This window comes from Aphelocoma coerulescens, chromosome 5 (genome assembly GCF_041296385.1).
Source record: "Aphelocoma coerulescens isolate FSJ_1873_10779 chromosome 5, UR_Acoe_1.0, whole genome shotgun sequence".
Taxonomy (NCBI): domain Eukaryota; kingdom Metazoa; phylum Chordata; class Aves; order Passeriformes; family Corvidae; genus Aphelocoma; species Aphelocoma coerulescens.
The window spans coordinates 64,461,105-64,480,638 of record NC_091019.1 but is presented as its reverse complement, the minus strand read 5'-3'; the positions used below and the strand labels follow the sequence as shown (position 1 = coordinate 64,480,638).

Genomic DNA, 19,534 nt, shown 5'->3' with positions numbered 1-19,534 from the left:
CTCTGCATAGGTGGCAGCACCCCAGGCCAGGTGTGGGAGGGTTCTTCTCTGCCTCAGTGTACTTCCACACAGGGATTTGCTGAGGTGTAGAGCCTGTGGGTGGCAGGGAGGGTTCTGGAGGCACAATTAGAACTTGCATAACATGGTCTGCAGTCTGAGGCATGTGAGAAGTGCTGGCGAAGGGGTTGGGTTTCAGAAGTTTTAAAGGCTTGTGAAAATTCTTGATCAGATGTTTCCATTACAATCCTGCCTTTTTCGGCCCCTTGCCCTCCATCTCCAAGTTTCTGCCTCTTTTTCTATGCTGTTTGTGTGCCAAAAGAAGAATTTTTTTGGCTTCAGGTCTGGTGTACCTATTTCTAAGTAGATTTTTTTTAATCCCTGCTTGGGATTATAGGCTACTGGAGTAATAGTTTGAGATGTAACTTAAGTTGGAAGCAAATAAGTTTAGATCTGTGTGGTTGCAGTGAAGTGTTTGTTCAATTCTTGCACGCCAAAGGAGGAGCAGATTGTGGGACAGCAAGGGGAGTGAGAACCCAGAGAAGCGTGAGAGAAATGACCTCAATTACTCTGCATTTCTGTTGCTGAACATTTTTAGGCCTTTTTAACAACCTGGCATGTTCTTGAATTCAGATCAGTGCTGAGCACATTGGGGCGGGTGTGTGTGCTTGTGTTAGGAGGCCGTTTTGGGGACAGAACTCAGGGATGTTGGGTTCTTGACTTGAATTTGAAACTCTTCAAATAAGCATTTCACTGTTTCCAGTTCCTTTAGGAAACTCCTGCAATCTCGGTCCTTATGGTCACAAGTGGAAAGAACCAGGAAACCTTTAGAGATGTGCTTTGGACACATCTTTTGCGGGGTTCTTGTGTGGCATTGCCCAGCTCTCAAAACTGCATTGTGTGTGGGGTTATGCAGTGAACTGGATTGTGGAACTGGGACCGGTAAGGAGTGTTGCAGCATCCCCTGGGCTGCTGCTGCTCAGAGAGACATTAGCAACAGCATCACTCACCTGGGGCATCAGCAGCTGCATGAGGAAGGTGGTAAAAGAAAGCTCCTTCACCATGTGGCTCAGGTGTGGTTCAAGCATTAAGCAAGTCTGTGGAGGAGCTGGAGCCTTTACCCTGCTGCTGGAGGGGAATCTGGTCCCCTGCTCTGGGTGTTTTAAGATGCAGATATTGCCTTGGGGTCTGCTGAAACACTGCACTGATTCCTGAGAACATGTGACCTGCTAAAGCTGCGTGCCAGAGCCTAGAGGATCCGGGTGATGACACCGTGAGTTGACACCAGTTGTGTATCATTTCTTCAGCTGTGAGTGCCCTCAGTGAACTGGTCAATGAAGCACAGAGAGGTTAACAAGGTGAAAAGAAGCCTTGTGGGGAGGAATATGTGGTGCTGCTGTTCAGGAGCACATCCCCTTGGTGTGGAAGCTGAAAGGATGGCATCTCAGTGGAGCTGTAGCCAGTGAAATTCTTGTTGTAGTGCAGGAGGTGTTTGGATGGATGATGAGGTGAGCTCTTAGTGCTGCCCTCGATAAATGAGATACGTGCAGCGTCTCAAAGGAGAGCAGAGAAAGACCTTAACACTTCACCTGCCTCAGCAGGGAAACGACCACAGTTCAGCAGCAATTTCTAAAACTTCATGTTGTGCTTTTAAATAGTTAGAAGTTCCAGCTCCTGATGCAGTTTATACTTTGAAATGCACTGGTGTAACTTGTATGGTGCCAGTGCTGCAGGGATTGCTTCTAAAGCCTCTTTGTTCCTAAACCATTTTGAAACTTTAAGAGTATTAACAGCACCATGTCCTACAGCATGAGGGATCTGACTTGGGTATAGAAGTGCTGTCTTTATGCCTGCATGATAACATGCTGTAGGATAAATGCTGAAAGACAGCTTTGCTATGGAACAGTCAAACAAACTCATATCTACTATGGAAGTTTTCATGATGGAAGTTTGTTCAGCCTTCAGCTGGTGCAAATTTCTGCTGGAGCAGAAAGTCAAAATACCAGTGTATTAGGAAGCCTATCACCAGCAGAGCCTTCTGTGGTCCAAATTCAATCCTGAATTCAGTCTAAATGTTCCCTGCATTCAGAGGGTTTGTAAATAGAGTGTGAACAATGCTTCAATCTGGCAAACGATTTAAAATTTAATGCACATTTGAATAAAATCCAACCCTCTTTGGAGGTGTCGTTCCTAATGTGACTGTGGATTAAAACTCATTGATTGCTACCAGCAAAAGACTGATATAAAATACAGTGCCCCTGCTCTGTACAGAGGCTGCAGGCTGACCATTACAGCGCCTCTCACCTCACTGGATCGAGGATTGAGAGCCTTCTCCTGACTTGCAGCCAAAATGCAGCCATGGCCCATTGCTGCCCATTTGTTCCCACGCCAGCATTGTCCTCTGGCTTCAACCCCTCCCTGCAAGGTGGGAGCAGAGGAAGCCTGAACTGCTGGGCAGGGTCCTGTTCCTTGGGTGCAGTTCAGGGCAGCAGAGCTGTTTGTGCACAGGGGAAGGGAGGGTAGCAAGTAATGCCTGCTAAAGCCTGGCTGTTTGGATTTTCCAGTGTTTTTGTGTCTTTCTGACCCATGACTGTGGTGTAGAGTATTAAAAGCAAAAATAGACCTGCTGATGCAGTGCTTACCCGGCTGCGTGGGCTGAAGAGGAGGCAATTCCAGCCTTGTAGTACTCCCTAAATTCTAGTTTGGTAGTTATGCTGTGCATGTTGGTGATAATTTCATTTTTGATGCCTCTGTCAACATAGAGGAACTTTGACTTCTCTGCGTTGAGTCTCTGTTCCCCCTGTCATCCAGCCTAAACTGAAGCTGCCCTTTTAAAATCTCAGGGTTGAGAAACTAGCTGCATACCCCTGAGTTTTAAACTCTTGGCATATTTGAAAATTTATTTTCACTCTGTGAATTTTGGTTGTTTAACTGATGGGTACTTTTTCCCCCCCATTCTTTTATTGTACTGTGTGTGGTGACAAAGGAAAGATCTTCCCTGTTGATTTCTCTCCCTCTGCAGCTGAAGAATTACCAAGACTCAGCCTGAGTGATGGGGTACAGCAATCTTGTTTCACTTGCTGCCTTTTGATGCTCTCATTTAGCTACATCTGTGGCACATTGACAGTAATTTTGATACAGCAATCGCACGTTTTCTCTTTAGAGACAACTTAAATCACTCAACTGCTTAGACATAATGTGTGCAATAAATAATATCTTGAGACTCCAGGTAGTTAGAAGAAACCACATGAAAGCATCTAGATCTGATATGATTCACAATCACTGAAGTTTTGATTTCCCTCTGAGCTAACAACTCTCCTCTGCCGTGCAGCCTGTTCCCAGCACAGCTCAATTTCATTTTCCTCTAGGAATTCAGATAGATGAGAGCATCCGTCTGCTGCTGGCTTCTCCTTTTGTCCAGTGCTGTTCAACAATAGGATTGTCGAGTCACTGAGAGGTTAACGAAGCTTTTTTTTTTGTCAGTGGTCCAACCTCTTTGTATAGCTGTGTGGAACAGCACACTGAACAGAAATAATGGGAAAATCTTGTTGCTGGAATGACCGGGGTTGTCATTTTGCGATACCAGGGTAAAGACCTGCTTAAGCTTCAGGCTTCTGGCTGTGTTATGGGGTGGCTGAGCACGAATCCCTCTGCAAAACATTAAATATTAGTTTCTCTGTGTCTCCTTGCATCCAGCAGTGTTGCAGCAAGGGGAGGGGAATCTGAACGATTACAGTTGGTTCAGCTTCCCATTTAGTATTTAGAATGGTTTTGTTACGAGCCTTTTGGGGTTTGGCATTGGAAAAAGGGTGAATTGTAGTCCGTAATTACGAAGTGTGGGAACAATTGGAGCTGGACAGACAGGCAGTGGTCCAGCTCCTCTTCCTGAGCGAGCAAAGCTTTTGTGCTGTGCCATCCCACTGCACAAATGACCGTGCGGGGCTGTTGCTGGATTGATTGGTTTTGATCCCTTTTAGGAAGAGGTTTGGAAACTCTAATTTTGGGTTTATCACAGTAGTCAGGCTCCTGCCCTGTTGCTCTGAGCAAGCCTGTTACTGTGGCTGCTCCAAAGAACTTCCCATGGCAGGGGGGAGCATGGGATTAAAAGCCAGTTGTTAAATCCAGTTGAACTGGGACATCAGTGGCTGGGCTCATGTGGGTTCAGTGACCGAGTAACTGCAAGGAAAGATGTGAAGGTGCTGTGTTTTGCTTGTGCAGGGAATGGAGAGCTTTGAGGGGGAATTAAGCTTGTAATGGTGTGGGATGGATGGCACGTGGGTGAGCTGTGACTTGCTGGATGCCACCTGGGGCACAGAAACACTTGCACTATCTCTTATCAGCTTGTGGATGAGGGCACCCAGCAGGGCAGGGTGGCAGTGGGATTTACAGGAGTGTTTGCTGGTGGCAGTGCTCCAAGAAACTCTCACCTTTTCCCTCCAGAGCACCTCTCCTGGCTGGCTTTTCCCTACAGTTCAGGCAAAGTGCACCTGTTATCACTCAGGCATTGCTGCTGGTCCCAGCTGTGCCTCCTTTCCAGGCTCTTGTTCCAGCAGAGCTCATGCTGGGAAATGGAAAATACAGAACTCCTCTTCAGGACACAGCTTCACTTTTTTATTTTCCCCTGCTGGGAGCTTCTGGGCCTCCATGGTGACTGGTGTATGCACGGCCCTGCATTCTCCTGTTGGGAATGTTAAAAATACCAGCTACAATTTTCCCTTTCCACATACCAAAATATATTAATGTGCTGCTGCTTTGATTAGTCATTTCCTCTGTGTTTGTTCCTTTTGCAACAGGGTAAAGGACAGCGTGCACACACTTGGGTAAAATCTTGTCTGGTTAAGAAGTCTGAAACTAAATAGATTCTCTTAGGTTAATACCTGTCTTTGTTGGCAGAAGAATTCTGTTCTCATCCCTTAAATATACATTCAAAAATAAGTCTGGATAAAGTCACTTTTATGGTGTTCAGACTAAGAATATCTTTGCCTGATTTATTTTTGTAGTGGAAAGAAATTCTAATATGAACAAGATTAATATTCTTATCATGAATTTAATACATTCTTGTAGGAAAACCTTTGGTGATACATCACTATAGGAAATTTTCCAAATCCATTTATTTTGAGGTTTCTTGTCTTCCTCCTGTGCCATCACCTCCGTGCACACATTCCTCCTTCCCTGAGTTCCTGTGAGACCTCGTTCAGCGTGGGTGGAAACTTGGTGAAAGCAGCACTGTGCCACTGTTGGGCTGTGCATGGCTCGGTTTGGGGTGGTTCTGGCAGCCTCTGCACCCTCGGGGTGTGGGGGTACAAAGGTTAATAAATCCAACTTACAAGGACCTGCTAAAGTTGCTCTGAGTGACTTGCTCACCCTTCAAGGCTGGGTATTTTTTGCCTCTCTGTTGCTGGGGCTGCCTTAGTGAGAAATTTGGGAGAAAAGCTTTAGCACCAGGCGGTCTGGAGAGGTGCAGAACAAGTGGTAGGTTTAAAACTTTCTTGTGTGTGTGGAGGAATTCAAGTGAGTAAGCTAAAAACTTGCCTGGTGAGTATAGTTAAGGGCAAAGTTGAGTAGAAATCTGGAGAATCAAGCAATAAATTAAGACTGATCTCTTCTCAGTTATGTCCAAACTTGAGAAACACAACCCATAAACAACATGCCATCCTCTTTAGCAATCTGTCGTGGTTTTCCTGTCGCTCTGGCGCCGAGGGCGTCTGCTCTGCCCTGGATTCAGACCGGAGGACAGCTTGTGCCTGCCCGGGGAGGTGAGGGGCTGCTGCTGCTGCCATGCAGCCTGAGGGAAAACCGTGGTGCTAGGGCTGTGCAAAGCTTGCAGAGAGGGGATTTTACTTCTCCTGGGATGCACAGGCAGGTAGTACACTCGGTTTTTCTCCTTGACTCTTTGCAGCTCTTTTATATAAAAGCCTGTGTTGTTTTTTTGAATGAGCATTAGCTTCCCAGTGCTCAGATGCCATTCATACTTTCACAGAATCTGCTAAGGCAAAAAAAAAAAAAAAAGAAAAAAGCTAAACCAAAGGCCTTTGCTTCTTTTGTTTCTGTCTCCTCTTATTTTACATTTATTTTTAAAAATATAAACAAGAATTCATAATACAGAATGTATATTTATACAGTTACATTTGCTATATGCACTGGGAAAGGGAAAATGTTTAATTCCAGCTGTTTTCTCTTTGCAGATTGCTGTGAAGGTATGAGAGGAATTTGAGTACTGAGAAGCTACTGCTCATACCTGCATTCCTCTTTTACAGAATCATGGAATGATTTGGGTTTGGAAGGGACCTTAAAGACCATCTTATTCCAACCCTCTGCCATGGGCAGGGACACCTTCCACTATCCCAGGTTGCTCCAAGCCCCTTCCAGCCTGGCCTTGGACACTTAAGGGATGGGGCAGCCACAGCTTCTCTGGGCACCCTGTGCCAGGGCCTGCCCAGCCTCACAGCCAAGAATTTTCTTCCATGCTTGGAATTGGATGTAAGGGGATGAAAAGGATGTAGCAGCCCTAAATTTCTCAGGAGATGACCTTAATCTTTTTTGTTTTTCTTGGAATTTGGGGCTCTGCCTCATTTGCAACCAGAGGATGGTCAACTGCATCGTTCCCATGGGTGCTGCAGACCTTGTTTTAATTGAGTATAATAGAGCATGGCAGGGGTAGGTGCAGAATGAACATACTTACAGTAATGCAACTTACTCCTGCATCATAAAAGGGATTAAGCTGTGTTAAAGTGAGCAAACCCAGCTGGGCTCAGACCTATATTTTACTGCCCTTGGCTTTGTAGGCACTGGTAGCTGCTCCCTGAGGCTTTCTATGGGTCCAAGGTGAAGATTATACTGTGAATGTCCATTTATACACTAGACCACAACAGTTGTCTTAAGGCCTTTGTTGAGGTGCACAGCAGCTTTAAACCTGTGTAAATGGCTTTTGTGTGTGGTAAAGCTGAGCTCCTGTGGAGTGTCACAACAGCCTGGATTGTACAAACCCCTGTAAACTTCCCAGACGGCTAATTGGAATAAAACAGGCGTGGCCTGGTCCCTCCCTCCTGTCCAGGTGCTGGGCAGAAGGAGATTTCAGGTGTGGTTGTGTGTGTTTAATGCTTTTGCCTGTCTGATCCAAGAGTCCTAGCTTGAATTCTGTACCTGGCTCGTGCTTTTGGATGGGTTCATGTTGCAGGAGATGCTCGAAAACTACTCGACATATGGAATTGCTGCTCAAACTGGGAACCTAAACTCAGCTTTGGCCATAAGTCTGCTAGATTTGGCTCTTACTTGTAGTATTATTTTGAGAAAATTCTGTGATCTTTTTTATGCCTTCCTATTTTGAGAAGTATCACTTCCCAGTTCCCTGTGCATGGAAGCGGGTGGTGATTGAAGAGCAAATGTCTGATCTGGTCCCTGCCTGCGTGGAGAGTAGGGAAAGGGGAAATGCTTACCCAAAAGCCTGAGCTGGCTGCTTGAGTGTTTAAATGCCTCTCAGGTCGTTCATGGTGGTGTGGGCAGATCGTGTCTGCACATGAATGCGTGAAGGAAGGAGCTGGGGAAGCCTCAGGGACTCCTTGGAAGTAGTGATGGGAAGATGCAGACTTGCTGAGTAATTCCTGCTGGAAGAAAGAAACCTTTGATTCTTTACAGGCCCTTTGGAAAAAGGTAGTGTAAAGATAATTTGTTATCTTCTGACTTTGGAGATAATAGGGGTGTGTGTGTTAGCTGGTAGTGGTTTAAAGGGAAACTTGCAGTTTCTGGAATCTGGTGGAGCCCAGGACATCTTTCGCTGGTCCTGACGCATGCTGGCTTTTATCTCAAATAACATCCCCTCACAAACGCTGCAAAAAACGTTTTGGTTTCCTAAGACCCTGTGCTGAACAATATAGATTCATTTAGGCTGGAAGAACCCTGTAAGATCAAGTCTAACCATTCCCCCAGCACTGCCAAGGCCACCACTGCCCCATGTCCCCAAGTGCCACATCCACATGGCTTTTAAATCTCTCATGGAGGGGGACTCCACCACTGCTTTGGGCAGCCTGTGCCAATGCCTGACCACCCTTTCAAGGAAGAAATTTTCCCTAATATCCAAACTAAGCCTTCTCTGGTGCAATTTGAGGCTGTTTTCTCTTGTCCTGTCCTTTGTTCCCTGGGAGCAGAGCTTGAATCCCACCTGGCTGCCCCTTCCTGTTGTGGAGAGCTAGAAGTTCTCCCCTGAGCCTCCTTTTCTCCAGGCTGAACCCCCTCAGCTGTTCCCAGTGCTCCAAACCCTTCCTCAGCTCCTTTTCCTTCTCTGGTCTTGCTCCAGCCCCTCAGCATCATTCTTTTTATGATGGGCCCAAAACTGCCCCCAGGACTGGAGGTGCCCCATCAATGCCCAGCACAGGGGACAATCAGTGCCCTGGTCCTGCTGCCACACTATTCCTGATACCAGTGTATTTGTGCCCATGATTTGGTGAATGCCATGGGGTGCTGCTGTGACAGGGTCTGTGCAGTTTTGGGATATTTGGGTGAGCTGCCAGGCAGGAACGTGGAGCATGGTTGTCCTCTGTGCCAGCAGCAGGCGTGTGCGCGTTCATCCCTGGCTAAATGCGAGGTTGCTCGCTCCACTTTCACTGATGCTAATTCCAGTTCTGGGCTTTATCCTACAGCCCAGGTGGTTTCAGGGCGTCAGCTGCCACCTGGTGAATCCCTGCCCTGCCTTATCTTGTAGGAACTTGCCCAAACAGCCGGGCTGTGGTGGAAACCTCTTGCAGGAGGTACCTGGGTGCTCCCTGCTGCTGGCACTGGGACAAGATCAAGGACGTCTGCTGGATACTGGTGGCGAGGTTGTGCAGCCGTATTGTGCTCCCAGCTTCCTCTCAGCACTGCTGCAGCATTTTGTCAGGTGTTGGCTCTGAAGCTGTGTTGGAAAAACCCTCTGAAAGTAAAGGCTTTTGTTGAAGCAAAGCTACTCTTTCTGGAATTTAATAAAGAGCTTGTCTGTGTTAACTAACATCAAGCGACTGAGAGCAGACAGAGCCCAACAGATGGTACAAACAGTGGCATGTTTGGAATGGAAAATATTTACCTAGAGGGTATTTGAAGCACTGAGCCTGTGCTCTGCAAATGGCTTAATTGTATCAGTGAAATAAAGTGAAGAGCAAGATTTATTGACAAGTTTTCTCTGCTCTTGCTGTCAGCACCTTGGAGGGGGTGTCAAGCACTGTTGAGCTTCCCTTGAACAGGTCTCCTTCCTGGGAAGAGTAGTTCTAATACCTGAATGGCTCAGTTGGTGTTTTTGAGTGTCTGCAGCTTTCTCCTGTGGCTGCACAAATTGTGCTGTCAGGGCAAGTATGGAAATGAAAAACTCAGAGCTTGAAGTGCTGTTTATTATTGCTTCCCCCCCCCCCTCAGTCTTGGGTTTGGGAGGATTGGTGTAAACAGAGCATGGAAATACAGATATAAAACTAGAATTTAAAAAGAATACAAATATGTAGGTTAAATTTTACACTGAGTAATGTGTGCAGTTTTGGTTGCCACAATATGAGAAGGTTATAAAGGTATTGGAGAGTGTCCAAAGAAGGGCCATGGAAGTGGTGAAGGGTTTAGAGGGGAAGCCATGAGAGGAGTGGCTGAGGTCACTTGGCTTGTTCAGCCTGGACAGGAGGAGACTGAGGACAGGCTTCATCCTGGTCTGCAGCTTCCTCACAAGGGGAAGTGGAGGGGCAGATGCTGATCTCTTCTCCCTGATGACCAGCAACAGGACCTGAGGGAATGGCTGAAGTTGTGTCAGGGGAGGCTTAGGCTGGATATCAGGATTTCTCCCAGAGGGTGCTGGGGCACTGAACAGGCTCCCCAGGGAATGGGCACAGCCCCAAGGCTGCCAGAGCTCCAGGAGCGTTTGGACAACGCTCTCAGGAACAGGGTGGGATTGTTGGGGTGTCCTGTGCACGGCCAGGGGTTGAGCTCTGATCCTTGTGGGTCCCTTCCAACTCGGGATTTTCTATGTCTCTACTGTGTAATTCTCTGATACTGTCATTGGGATCAAAACTCAAAGGTCTGTTTAGACCTTCAGCTTTTCTGTGTGGTGAGTGCCTCATGCATGACTTTAAACTGTGCAGTTTATAAATTGACCCGTGAGGAGATTGTGTGATCTTACTGGAACTGTGCCTTTTCCTTGTCAGGTGAGATTTATGTGCAATACTTTATTCTCCTCTGTAAAAAACTGCTCGGTGCAGTCAGCTCCTTGCTGGTGTTCTCTGGACTGGGTGGTTTTGTGAAGGCTGAGGCCAGCTGGGGCTCTTTCCTTCCCAGTGTGGCTCACCTGCAGAAGTTAGCCAGGTGTTAATGAACTCAAGCAAGTTTGATGGGCTAAAATCCCTGCCTGCTCTGACAGCTCCTTTGTGTCACATCACAGCAGCTCTGCTGTCTTTTGTGTCTTGTCCTGGGGCATGAAAAACCCATCTTGTTTTTTCAGTAACACACAGTGCTGCTTAAAAAACCCTAAAACTAAACCAACCTAAGCTGTAATTCTGCAGTTCCCCATGTCCTGTACCAACACTGATGTTAAATGAACTACCCTGAGGCTTTTCTGGCAGCCCCCTTTCCTAGAGCTTGAGCCCAGCAGTGCTTTAGTCAGGTAATACTCATGAACAAGTCACAGAGAGCTGGTTGCTCCTGCTGTATGAATGTGGAATAGGCATGGAGTGGCCGAACTTCTTATTTAATTTTGTTCTTTGCCTTTTGCAGAGTCTGGCTTTAGTTGCCCAAGTTGCTGGGCATCCTCTCCCAAAAAGCTCTGGGGGAGGATGAGCTTGGGAGTGAAGCTGTTTTCAAGAGGATCCTCTTTGCAGCTGGCTGATAGGGAGCGTGTTCCAAACTGTGTGCAGATTAGGGAGAACAAAAATAGTGTTATCTGTTTGAGGAATTTATTGAATCCAGATACTGCTCTGAGACTGCTTGCTGTGTTCCTAGTGACTGTTGGATGTGAGTCTGCTTGCCAGCTTGAGAAAATCTCAGGAAAATATCCCAATTAAAGGAGCTCTTGCCTTGGCTAAATCATATGTGGTATCTCTTAAAACTGCTTAGTATTTAAAAAAAGGCACCTTGGTACCTATATTCGCCCCCTTTAACGTTAGTTTTTCAAAGAGGCACAAATCCCTGAAGATTTGGGATTTGGCATTTTGGGACCCAAGCATTTACAGAAACTGTGCTTCTCATGTGCTGGGACTAAGCTATGAGTGACTCATTAGCCAGATGGAGCTATAATTTATTTCTATCTTCTCAAGTAAGTTAATCCCCTGGACCTAAACTGAATGGGTATCCTGTGAAATGTGGTATCTGCACAGAGTGAAACTTGAGATTTAAATTCAAAAAGGCAGAGGGTGGGTTAGAAAATCCAGGGCAGCATGAACTGGCAGGGGAAGTCAGGTGCAAGCAGTAATAGCACACTGGAGTTCAGAAATAGTCCTTTTTCTGTGGCACGGGCTCTGTTTAGGGAACAAAAGTGCAATTCTTTTGTTAAAGGCGGGATGGGAACAGTAACTGGGTCTGTGCACGGCCTGGGACAGATGCAGCTTGTTCCCCTTTTTCAGAATGACTAAAGGGATGTTGTGAGGTCTGGAATTTATGGGTGAGACAGGAGCATGTCTGCAAGGGGGGAGCCTGGCACGGGTGCTGGACTCTAAGAAATGTGATCAAGAGCAGGTCGAATATCAAATACGAGTGAAAGGTGAGTATTTAACCAAATACCTTGAAATTTAAATGTAGCTAAAGTCACTGTGCCTCTTGTAGGCAGCAGGGAGAGGGGAGTGCAGTGTGATTCCTACTGGGAGTGCCTTGCCTGGGATTGTGGGTTTGGGTGGGTGGGGAGCTGGTGCAGCCGCCCTGGAGAGTTCTCTGAGGGAGCTGCAAGTGATAAAAGTTCCATTGCAGCATTTCTGTGTGAGAAATGCTTTTTTTTGGGAGGGTGTCTCCTAACCGGGATGGTAAAACTAAATGGAGCAGTTAAGCTGGTAGGTGAAGGTGTGTCAGTGTAGCAGTTGTTTTTTGCTGCTTTAACAGAATGAATTTCTTCATCCTGTTTCTTTTTGCATGGCATAGAATTCTTTTTCCCCCCTATAGATTGTTTTTTCCTAGGTGGCTTGTCAGTGTAATACAGAAATATCAATTGGAATGATGGAACTGTTTTAGTAATTGTAGATTGTCAGAGGACAACTGGAAACTGTGTGTGAACCAAAATACTGCCAATTTACCCCATGGCAAGGATGCCTCTTTGCAAAGACGTTTTGACAGGGGGTGGTGTGATGGATGTTGTTTTGTCATTCTGCATTGAGCCAGCAGCAGTGGGATCCTCCTAGAGTGAGTTTTAAATACCCTTGCTGGGCTGAGATGAGAAATTAGTGTATGGTCATCAGAGCAGAACTTCTGCTTGCCTTTCCTGTGTGCTTAATCAATTCTAGTTAAACCCTGAGACTTTTATTTGGGTTTAGTTTTTTTGGACCCTGCTTGCATGTGAAAAATTGGATTTGTGTATGGCATTCAGAGATCAGATCTACCTGCCTCTGATGAGTGTTTGGGGTGGAAGGGTTCACGTGGCTTGTGCTTGGCTTTGCCCCGATGAGCAGGAGGGGGACAGGAGCAGGAATGGAGCCTGGAGAGGCTCTGGACCTCATCACTGCAGTGTCATGCTCCAGATCTGGGAGATGATCCTGTTTTTGGTGAAGTGCAGGGAGGGGGAGCAGGGTGGGGGACGGAGGCTCGGCAGAGCTCGCACTGCTTGTCCAGCTCTGAGATCAGACCTCAGCTAGTCCAGCACACATTCCCCACCCAGACTAGCTGTTGTAATTCTTTATTTATGGCTCCTCTGGAAGCAGCTGAAGCTTTTAAATGTGTCTCTGTTCTCTGGTCTCGGAGCAGCAACCACTTTGTGCGAGCATGTCCCGCCTCGATGGCCACTGTGCCCTCCTGACCTTTGAGCCTTGAACCTCTTTAGCAGCACATGTTACCCTGAGCCTGTGGTTTGACCTGAGCATCTGGTGTCAGATGCTGGGAAATGTGTAGGGACTGACAGGGTGTGACTGTCCATCCCATGAGTTCATGGCTGGCTGTGTGCTGGTGTCAGCAGCAGGGCAGAGCTGGGCTATGCTGGGCTCCTTGTGCTTGGGTATTGTAACTCTTGCAGTAATGTATTGTAATGATCAACTTAATTACACTTGTGAGAAATCTGCTTAATTACATATTTACTTTGGGGATTAGCTTTTCCCCCCCCTTAAGCATTCAATATTGACTTTGGCTGAGACAAATTTTCAAGATCTGCTTCCTTCAGAAGATGACTAATATTAGATCACTTAGTGCAGGGAGCTGGGTTTATCAAGTAGCTGTAATTAATCATTTTGAAAGCTCCAGCTTAGTTTTGAGCATCTGTGCTTTTTCTCCCCAAAAGACAAGCTTTTCTTCCCATCCCTCTCAGCCCTTCCAAAACTTTCTGTGCTGGATGTAATTTTAGACCCTGTAATTTTCAGTGAGCTGCGTGCATGCAGAAAATAAATACAAACTGGGAGGAGACTTAATGTTAAGACAACTGATGAATAATTAGTGTATTGAAGTGTTAGTCTTTTATTTGGATAACTTAATAGCCAAATTAGAGTTCCCAATCCTTGCTTTCTGTGCTGCTCAATGCACTGTACAAATATATTATCACAGTAACTCCTCTCTGTCCAGAAATTATTCTATGTAACAACTATTCCCCCTTGAGCCTGAGCCAGACTCCACACCGAGCTCCCTCCAGTGTGGCAGGATGGCACAAGCTAGTTTGTGATAGCAGCTTCCAAAACAGTCAGGAATTGAGGTAAAACAACTTTAAATGAGTAAATCTTCTGCCCAGCAGCAAGGAGAGCCTGTCCTCTGTCTGCACCATGCAGCTTCTTCGTGGACTTTATTCCCTGTGCCCTTGGTAGGCACATCTGTTTTCATTTTTCAAGCAGCAGTGGAAATACTCTGAGCAACCTGGGTTAAATCCCTTGCCTTTTGTTCCCAAGAGAATGGGTGTCCCTAGGGACACTCAAGTTGAAGAGTCATTTTTTCTTGTGTGCAGGAAAATGTAGTTGTAGCATGTGCTTCCTATGATGGGTTGGTGGATTGGGAATTGCCTAATTAGTTTGGATTATGTCTGGATTTTTTTTTTCAATATCTAGTGAAATTTTTTTTTCTTTCTTGGAACAAACAGTCTGGAGAAGATTTGGATTCTTTCTGCAAAAATCCAGGTCTGTTCATAGCAATCAGCTGTGAAATGGGAAAATCTGGCATGTCTTGACCCTGAAGTTAGGTTTTTTAACGTTGTTTTGACTGCTTTTTAACTTTGTGGTTCCTGCTGTTTTTAAAAAGACAATAAATGCAACGCTTGGGACAAAAATATTGTTTTCAGCAAATTGTCCTGGAATCCTCTGGTCTGTGTAAGTGCCCTGGAAGTTTTATACCATCACATGTTCAAAATAAATAGCAGATCTTCTTGTTGCCCCATAAATGTATGGAATTTTCATGAGTGTGAAGCTGGGTTTTAAGACTTCAAAAAACAGTTTTGAAAATACCTGATTCTTTATGGCTGACTAAAATTCAGGGCTCTCTCCTGTCTTCTCCTCATTCTACTTCTGAAGCTGTCATAAATCTGGGAACAAAAGGAAGGTGAAATTTAACTCCCACTTGCCAGGATAAGAATGTTAATTCAGTATGTTTGATTTATGAAAAAAAAAAAAAAAAAAAAAGGCAGTGTTCTGCATATTCTGGTCCCTGGTCCTTATTTCACAGCCTCTGAAAGTGCTGTCTCACGTATTTCTGAAATCAAAAGCTTTCACTTTCATAAAGTCACGTGGGGAGGAAGAGTGAGGAAGATGAAGGAAAGCAAGGGAAGGGAATTATTTTCTCCCCAGAGCAGCAGTCTGGCAAAGTCCATTTCTTCCTATCCAGGCCAACAACTTTGAAGCAAGTGGTAAATGGTTCCAGAAGCTGTTCCATGGCTGATACAGTTTGATAATTTTATTAAAGCTACTTTAAGGCTACTCTATAACAATGAGAAATCTTCTTTTATTATTATAATTGGTGGAGGAAATAACACCTAGAGAAAACCTGTTCAAAACCTAATTCTTCCTCTTTTTTTCTTTCTTTCTCCTATAGGTTTTTTAAGAAATCATAGCTAAGAAAAAGCACAATGGAGTTTTACGAGTCTACCTACTTTATCATCCTCATTCCTTCTGTGGTTATTACAGTCATCTTCCTCTTCTTCTGGCTTTTCATGAAAGAGACTTTATACGATGAAGTCCTCGCCAAACAGAAACGGGACCTAAAGTTCCCACCTACCAAGGCTGACAAAAAGAAAACCGAGAAGAAGAAGAACAAGAAGAAAGAGGCTCAGAACGGGAACATCCACGAGTCTGACTCGGAAAGTGCCCCTCGAGACTTTAAGCTGTCTGATGCCCTGAGCACGGATGAAGAGCACGTCGCTCCCGTCCCCTCGGGCGTCGCCGAGGCCTCCGCCGGCGTCAGGGAGCGGAAGAAGAAGGAGAAGAAGCACAAGGCCAACCAAGATGATCATGTAACTAAGGACTTGGAAGGATCCAAGTCTTCAGGCAAGAAAGTAGATCCAGTCCCTGTTACAAAACAGCCCACTCCACCATCTGAATCAACAGCAGCTAAGAAGAAGCCTGGGCAGAAGAAGCAGAAAAATGGAATGGGTACCTGATGTTGCATATGCTTTTTGCACAGAACGCCAAAACTGTGTTCTGCTTTTTGCAAGGCCACAGAGTGTCTCTCACAACTGTTCTGCCTGATCTCTATGGGGCAAAGCTCCCTTCTAACCTTCTCCTTTTTTACAAGCTATTGCTTTTCCCCCCCCGGCCCCGTTTTTCATCTGGCAGCAGTGCTCTGGTTTTCCTCCTCCCCTCCTTGCTTTCTTCTACTAAAGATGAAGTGAAACAGAGTAGTTCGTTCCTCTGCTTTGCTCTGTGGTTTGGCTGCTTTGCTCTCAATCACAATTTTGATTACCTGAGAGAAGGCAGTAGATGTTTGCTGGGTGCATTCTGAGTCAGGCTGTGAAAAAGTGGAGTCCTAAGAGTGGTGGCTCTGATAAGGGAGGGCATCTCGAGAAACCTCATAGCAGTCTGCAAAATAAATCGCTGTTTAAGCTCAGGCTTAATGCACAGAGAGGTGTTTGGTGGCTGATTCATGGATTGGTGGTTGATTCATTGCTGCCTGCCTGCTACACCTCTATAAGTGAATGGAACTGATGCTTAAACTGGTCTGGCTGGTGTAACTGAAATATCCAACCTAGAACAGACCAAAAACTCACCAGAATCACTTCTGACTGTCTTGACCGTATCCTCAGCAGCTGACATGTCTCAGTGTGGTTGTCTTGACTAGGAATAGAAGTGAAAAAAGAATAAAAATACCCAGTTCTAGAAATGAAACCCAAGATATTTGCAGATCCCTTTGTGAGATGCAGGCACAGCAGGTTTACACAGGGAGTGAGGAAAAAGAATGACATTGCTGCTTGATGTGGTAGATTTTTTATTTTTCTGGGAAAAAAAAAGGAGAAAAAGACCCACCCACTATCAACAGAGAAAGTATCCAGTCTTGTTTGTGGGTGTTATCCAAAAATCTCTGTGGCACAGTTAAAACGTGGTCTGCAAGCACAGTTCTGAGGGCAGCCACAAGTAACTCTTATCCTTGATTACAGGAGCTGACACCAGAGCCCTGTGCTGTGCGTGTCAGCTCTGGCAAGAATCTTAATATAGCACAGGCTGTCCAAAATGATAAAAAAATTCTCACTAGAAACTGCTTTTAAAAAGAACAGTTCCCTAATGGGAAACATTTTCTGCTTCTCACAGTCCCAGTAGCTATTGGGGGTGTGTGTTTAAAGTGCCCAAGTGGGTTCATGGAAGGGAAAAGTACACTTCTAAATAAGAAATTAATATGGGTAACATGTGCTGTCTGCTCTGTCACAGTGAAATCTGGATTGGAGTTGTTAAACTGTTCCTTGCATTGCCGTGTGTTCTGCTTGCACATGAGATTCCTGTCTTAAAAATCACTGGGTGCTGTGGCTCTTGATTCTGCTAAACCTTCCTGTTGCTTTGGGGTCTCACTTGATCTGGGAATTGTGTGTGTGTGTGTGTATGTATGTATATGTGAATAACTTTGTTCTGATTTAAAAGATGTGAGTTTGTTTTCCTGGGAGTGGAGACTTTGGTTATTACAGATTTGCTGATTGAAAAGTATTGCTGAGGATATACAGAAGAGCATATTGTCTTAATTGTCTGTTGCAGATGATCAAGATAGTAAGACTGATTCTGTTGTGTCTCCTGCCAAAAAGCAAGAACCGGTGCTGCTCCACCAGGAGATAAAGCAAGAAAATGTGTCAGGGAAGAAGAAAGTCTCTGCAAAGAAGCAGAAAGTTGATAATGGTAAGAATTCAGTCTGTGACATTGTTCAGGTAAACCTGACTGTTAAACCTTTTTGCTGTCCATGCTTCAGTTTCTCTTCCTTTGGAAAAGGAACTTGGAGAATAGTAACTCTTTTGATTTGAAAAAGCAGGAATTGCAGGTAGGAAAGATTGCTGAGCCTGAGATACTCTTAAATTTTATGAACATCTGGTACCACTGAGCACGGGATAATGAATGTTGTGAACCTTTCTGAGCTCTCTTGGATCCAAACATCCATGCTTGAATGAGGAGTAATGTGCAGACTCAGAGTATAAACTGAGCAGGTTTTAAGTTGCTCTGAGCAAGGCATGTCTGGAACTGCTGCAGTCATCTGCCCCAAACAAGATTGCAGTTTTTTCAGCCAGTTGCTTTGACCACATTCCTCTCTTACTGTCCTTTTGTTGGCTGGCTCTTGCTCCAACAAAAACTGTTCATCTTTGCTGTCAAGGCCTTCACTGTTCGTCATCCCTTGTTCTCTGCCAAGATGCTGCTTCTTGTGTCCTCTTGGCTCACTGTGCCTCTGTGTGTGTGTGTTTTTCTCCTTTTTTTAAAATTTTTTTACAATGAGTGCTCTTGTGTCTGGCTTTTGGACACAGTGTGACCATGAAGTTCTGTGAGGCCACCTTGTTAGCTGCTCAAGACTCTTCTCTGCTGGGGCAGCTATGAAGTTGGGAGCTGATGTGCTGCTCCTGGAGTAGGCACTGTTCCCCACTGTTCCCTTTGTGCTTTGGTCAGGTTATCAGGGTGCAGATCTATCGTGGGCCCTGTTCAGTCCAGGATGGGGTTCTAGGCAGTGTAAAGTTCCTGTATAGCTGAAAAACTCCTAAATGATTGCTGGAAAAAGCCTACTGATGGGGAACTTAGGATGTGATCACCTTTTATGGATGTGCTTATTGTTTTCCTGATGGGAAGCAGGTGCACGGCACTTTTTTAGGGGCCACAAACTTGTCTGTATGTGGCAATAAATGTCAGTACCAGCTCAGCCAGCAGCAAAGCTGAGCTGTCAGTGCTACAGGGCAATAGCTTATGCATTACTTGAATGCAAACTGTTACTTTTTCAAGCCACCTCTCCAAAATGACAGAGCAAAAATGAGCAGCGGTGGACATCAGGATTAGCCAAGACAGTACTATGGGGATTTCATCCTGCAAAATGTCTCATTGATATTAAAAAGGTTTTGAAAGAAGGGGAAGTTAATAAGGAGAGGAAGGAAGAATATGAGGATAGCAACTGGATTAGCTGGTGGTTGTTTCTGCGAGAGGAGAGCTCTTCACTTCTGAGCTTGCAATGTACCTGCAGGTGTTTGCTGGCTGCTTAAGTGAAAGGCTCTTACCAGGTGACACAAAAAGGTCCATCTGGCCTATTCTGCTCCTTTTACAGCAGCCAGAATTTAAGAGTGTTTTATAACTGGCTCTCTGGCAGCCAGGAGTGCATACTTGTTTTGCACTGATGCCCAAAACCCTGCATCCCACCCAATTCCTCCTCTCTCTGTGCTGCTGCCTGGCATCTGTTGTCCATCAGCCCTACAGCCTGGGCTGGCTGGGGCAGTGATTTTCCTGTTGGGCCATGCACAGCCTCTGGCATCCTGCAGGCAGTGTGGAGCAGGAGCTGGGCAAGCAGCAGCTGCAGCTCTGGCTGTACCTGTTGCCCCAGGTCTGTCACTCCTGCTCTCCCCTTGCCTGCTTTTGTCGCTGCTGAAGAGCTCTTTGGACAGAGGCTGCTCCTTACCACGGTGATCCAGTGGTGTGGGAATGGAGACCTGGGGTCAGGCAGTAGCCCTGGGTACCTTTCTGCATGTTAATGATGTCCAAAGCCTGCTCTGACAGATGAGAGATCTTCATTGAGTGCAGTGGAGTCTGCATGCAAAATAAGCTTGACTGCTGCCCCTGCTGCATGTTCTGCCTAAGTGGTTGAGTTCACAGGTGATGTAATCCATGGAAATGCTGGCAGTGCATCACCAGCTTTTAACAGAATAGGGACAAAAGACTTTACTCACATGTTAGGGATGCTGAATGGTTTCCTGCACAGCCACAAGTAAAACAGTCTCACTGATGCTATGTGCAACTTACTCACTAAAGTGAAATGAAAGTCAAAGTGTAAA

General features: G+C 45.6%; 1 protein-coding gene across 8 annotated transcripts in view; it reads left to right on the top strand.

Moving 5' to 3' along the window:
• The window catches only part of KTN1 (kinectin 1), a 75,166-nt gene that overhangs the window by 7,611 nt on the left and 48,021 nt on the right, over window positions 1-19,534 (top strand). For all 8 annotated transcript variants that reach the window (XM_069018574.1, XM_069018575.1, XM_069018579.1 and 5 more), the window contains 2 exons: window positions 15,136-15,692; window positions 17,280-17,417. In XM_069018574.1, the coding sequence (XP_068874675.1) occupies window positions 15,170-15,692; window positions 17,280-17,417 (661 nt within the window). In that variant the 5' untranslated portion in view covers window positions 15,136-15,169. Of the gene's footprint in view, window positions 1-15,135; window positions 15,693-17,279; window positions 17,418-19,534 lie in introns of those variants that run through there.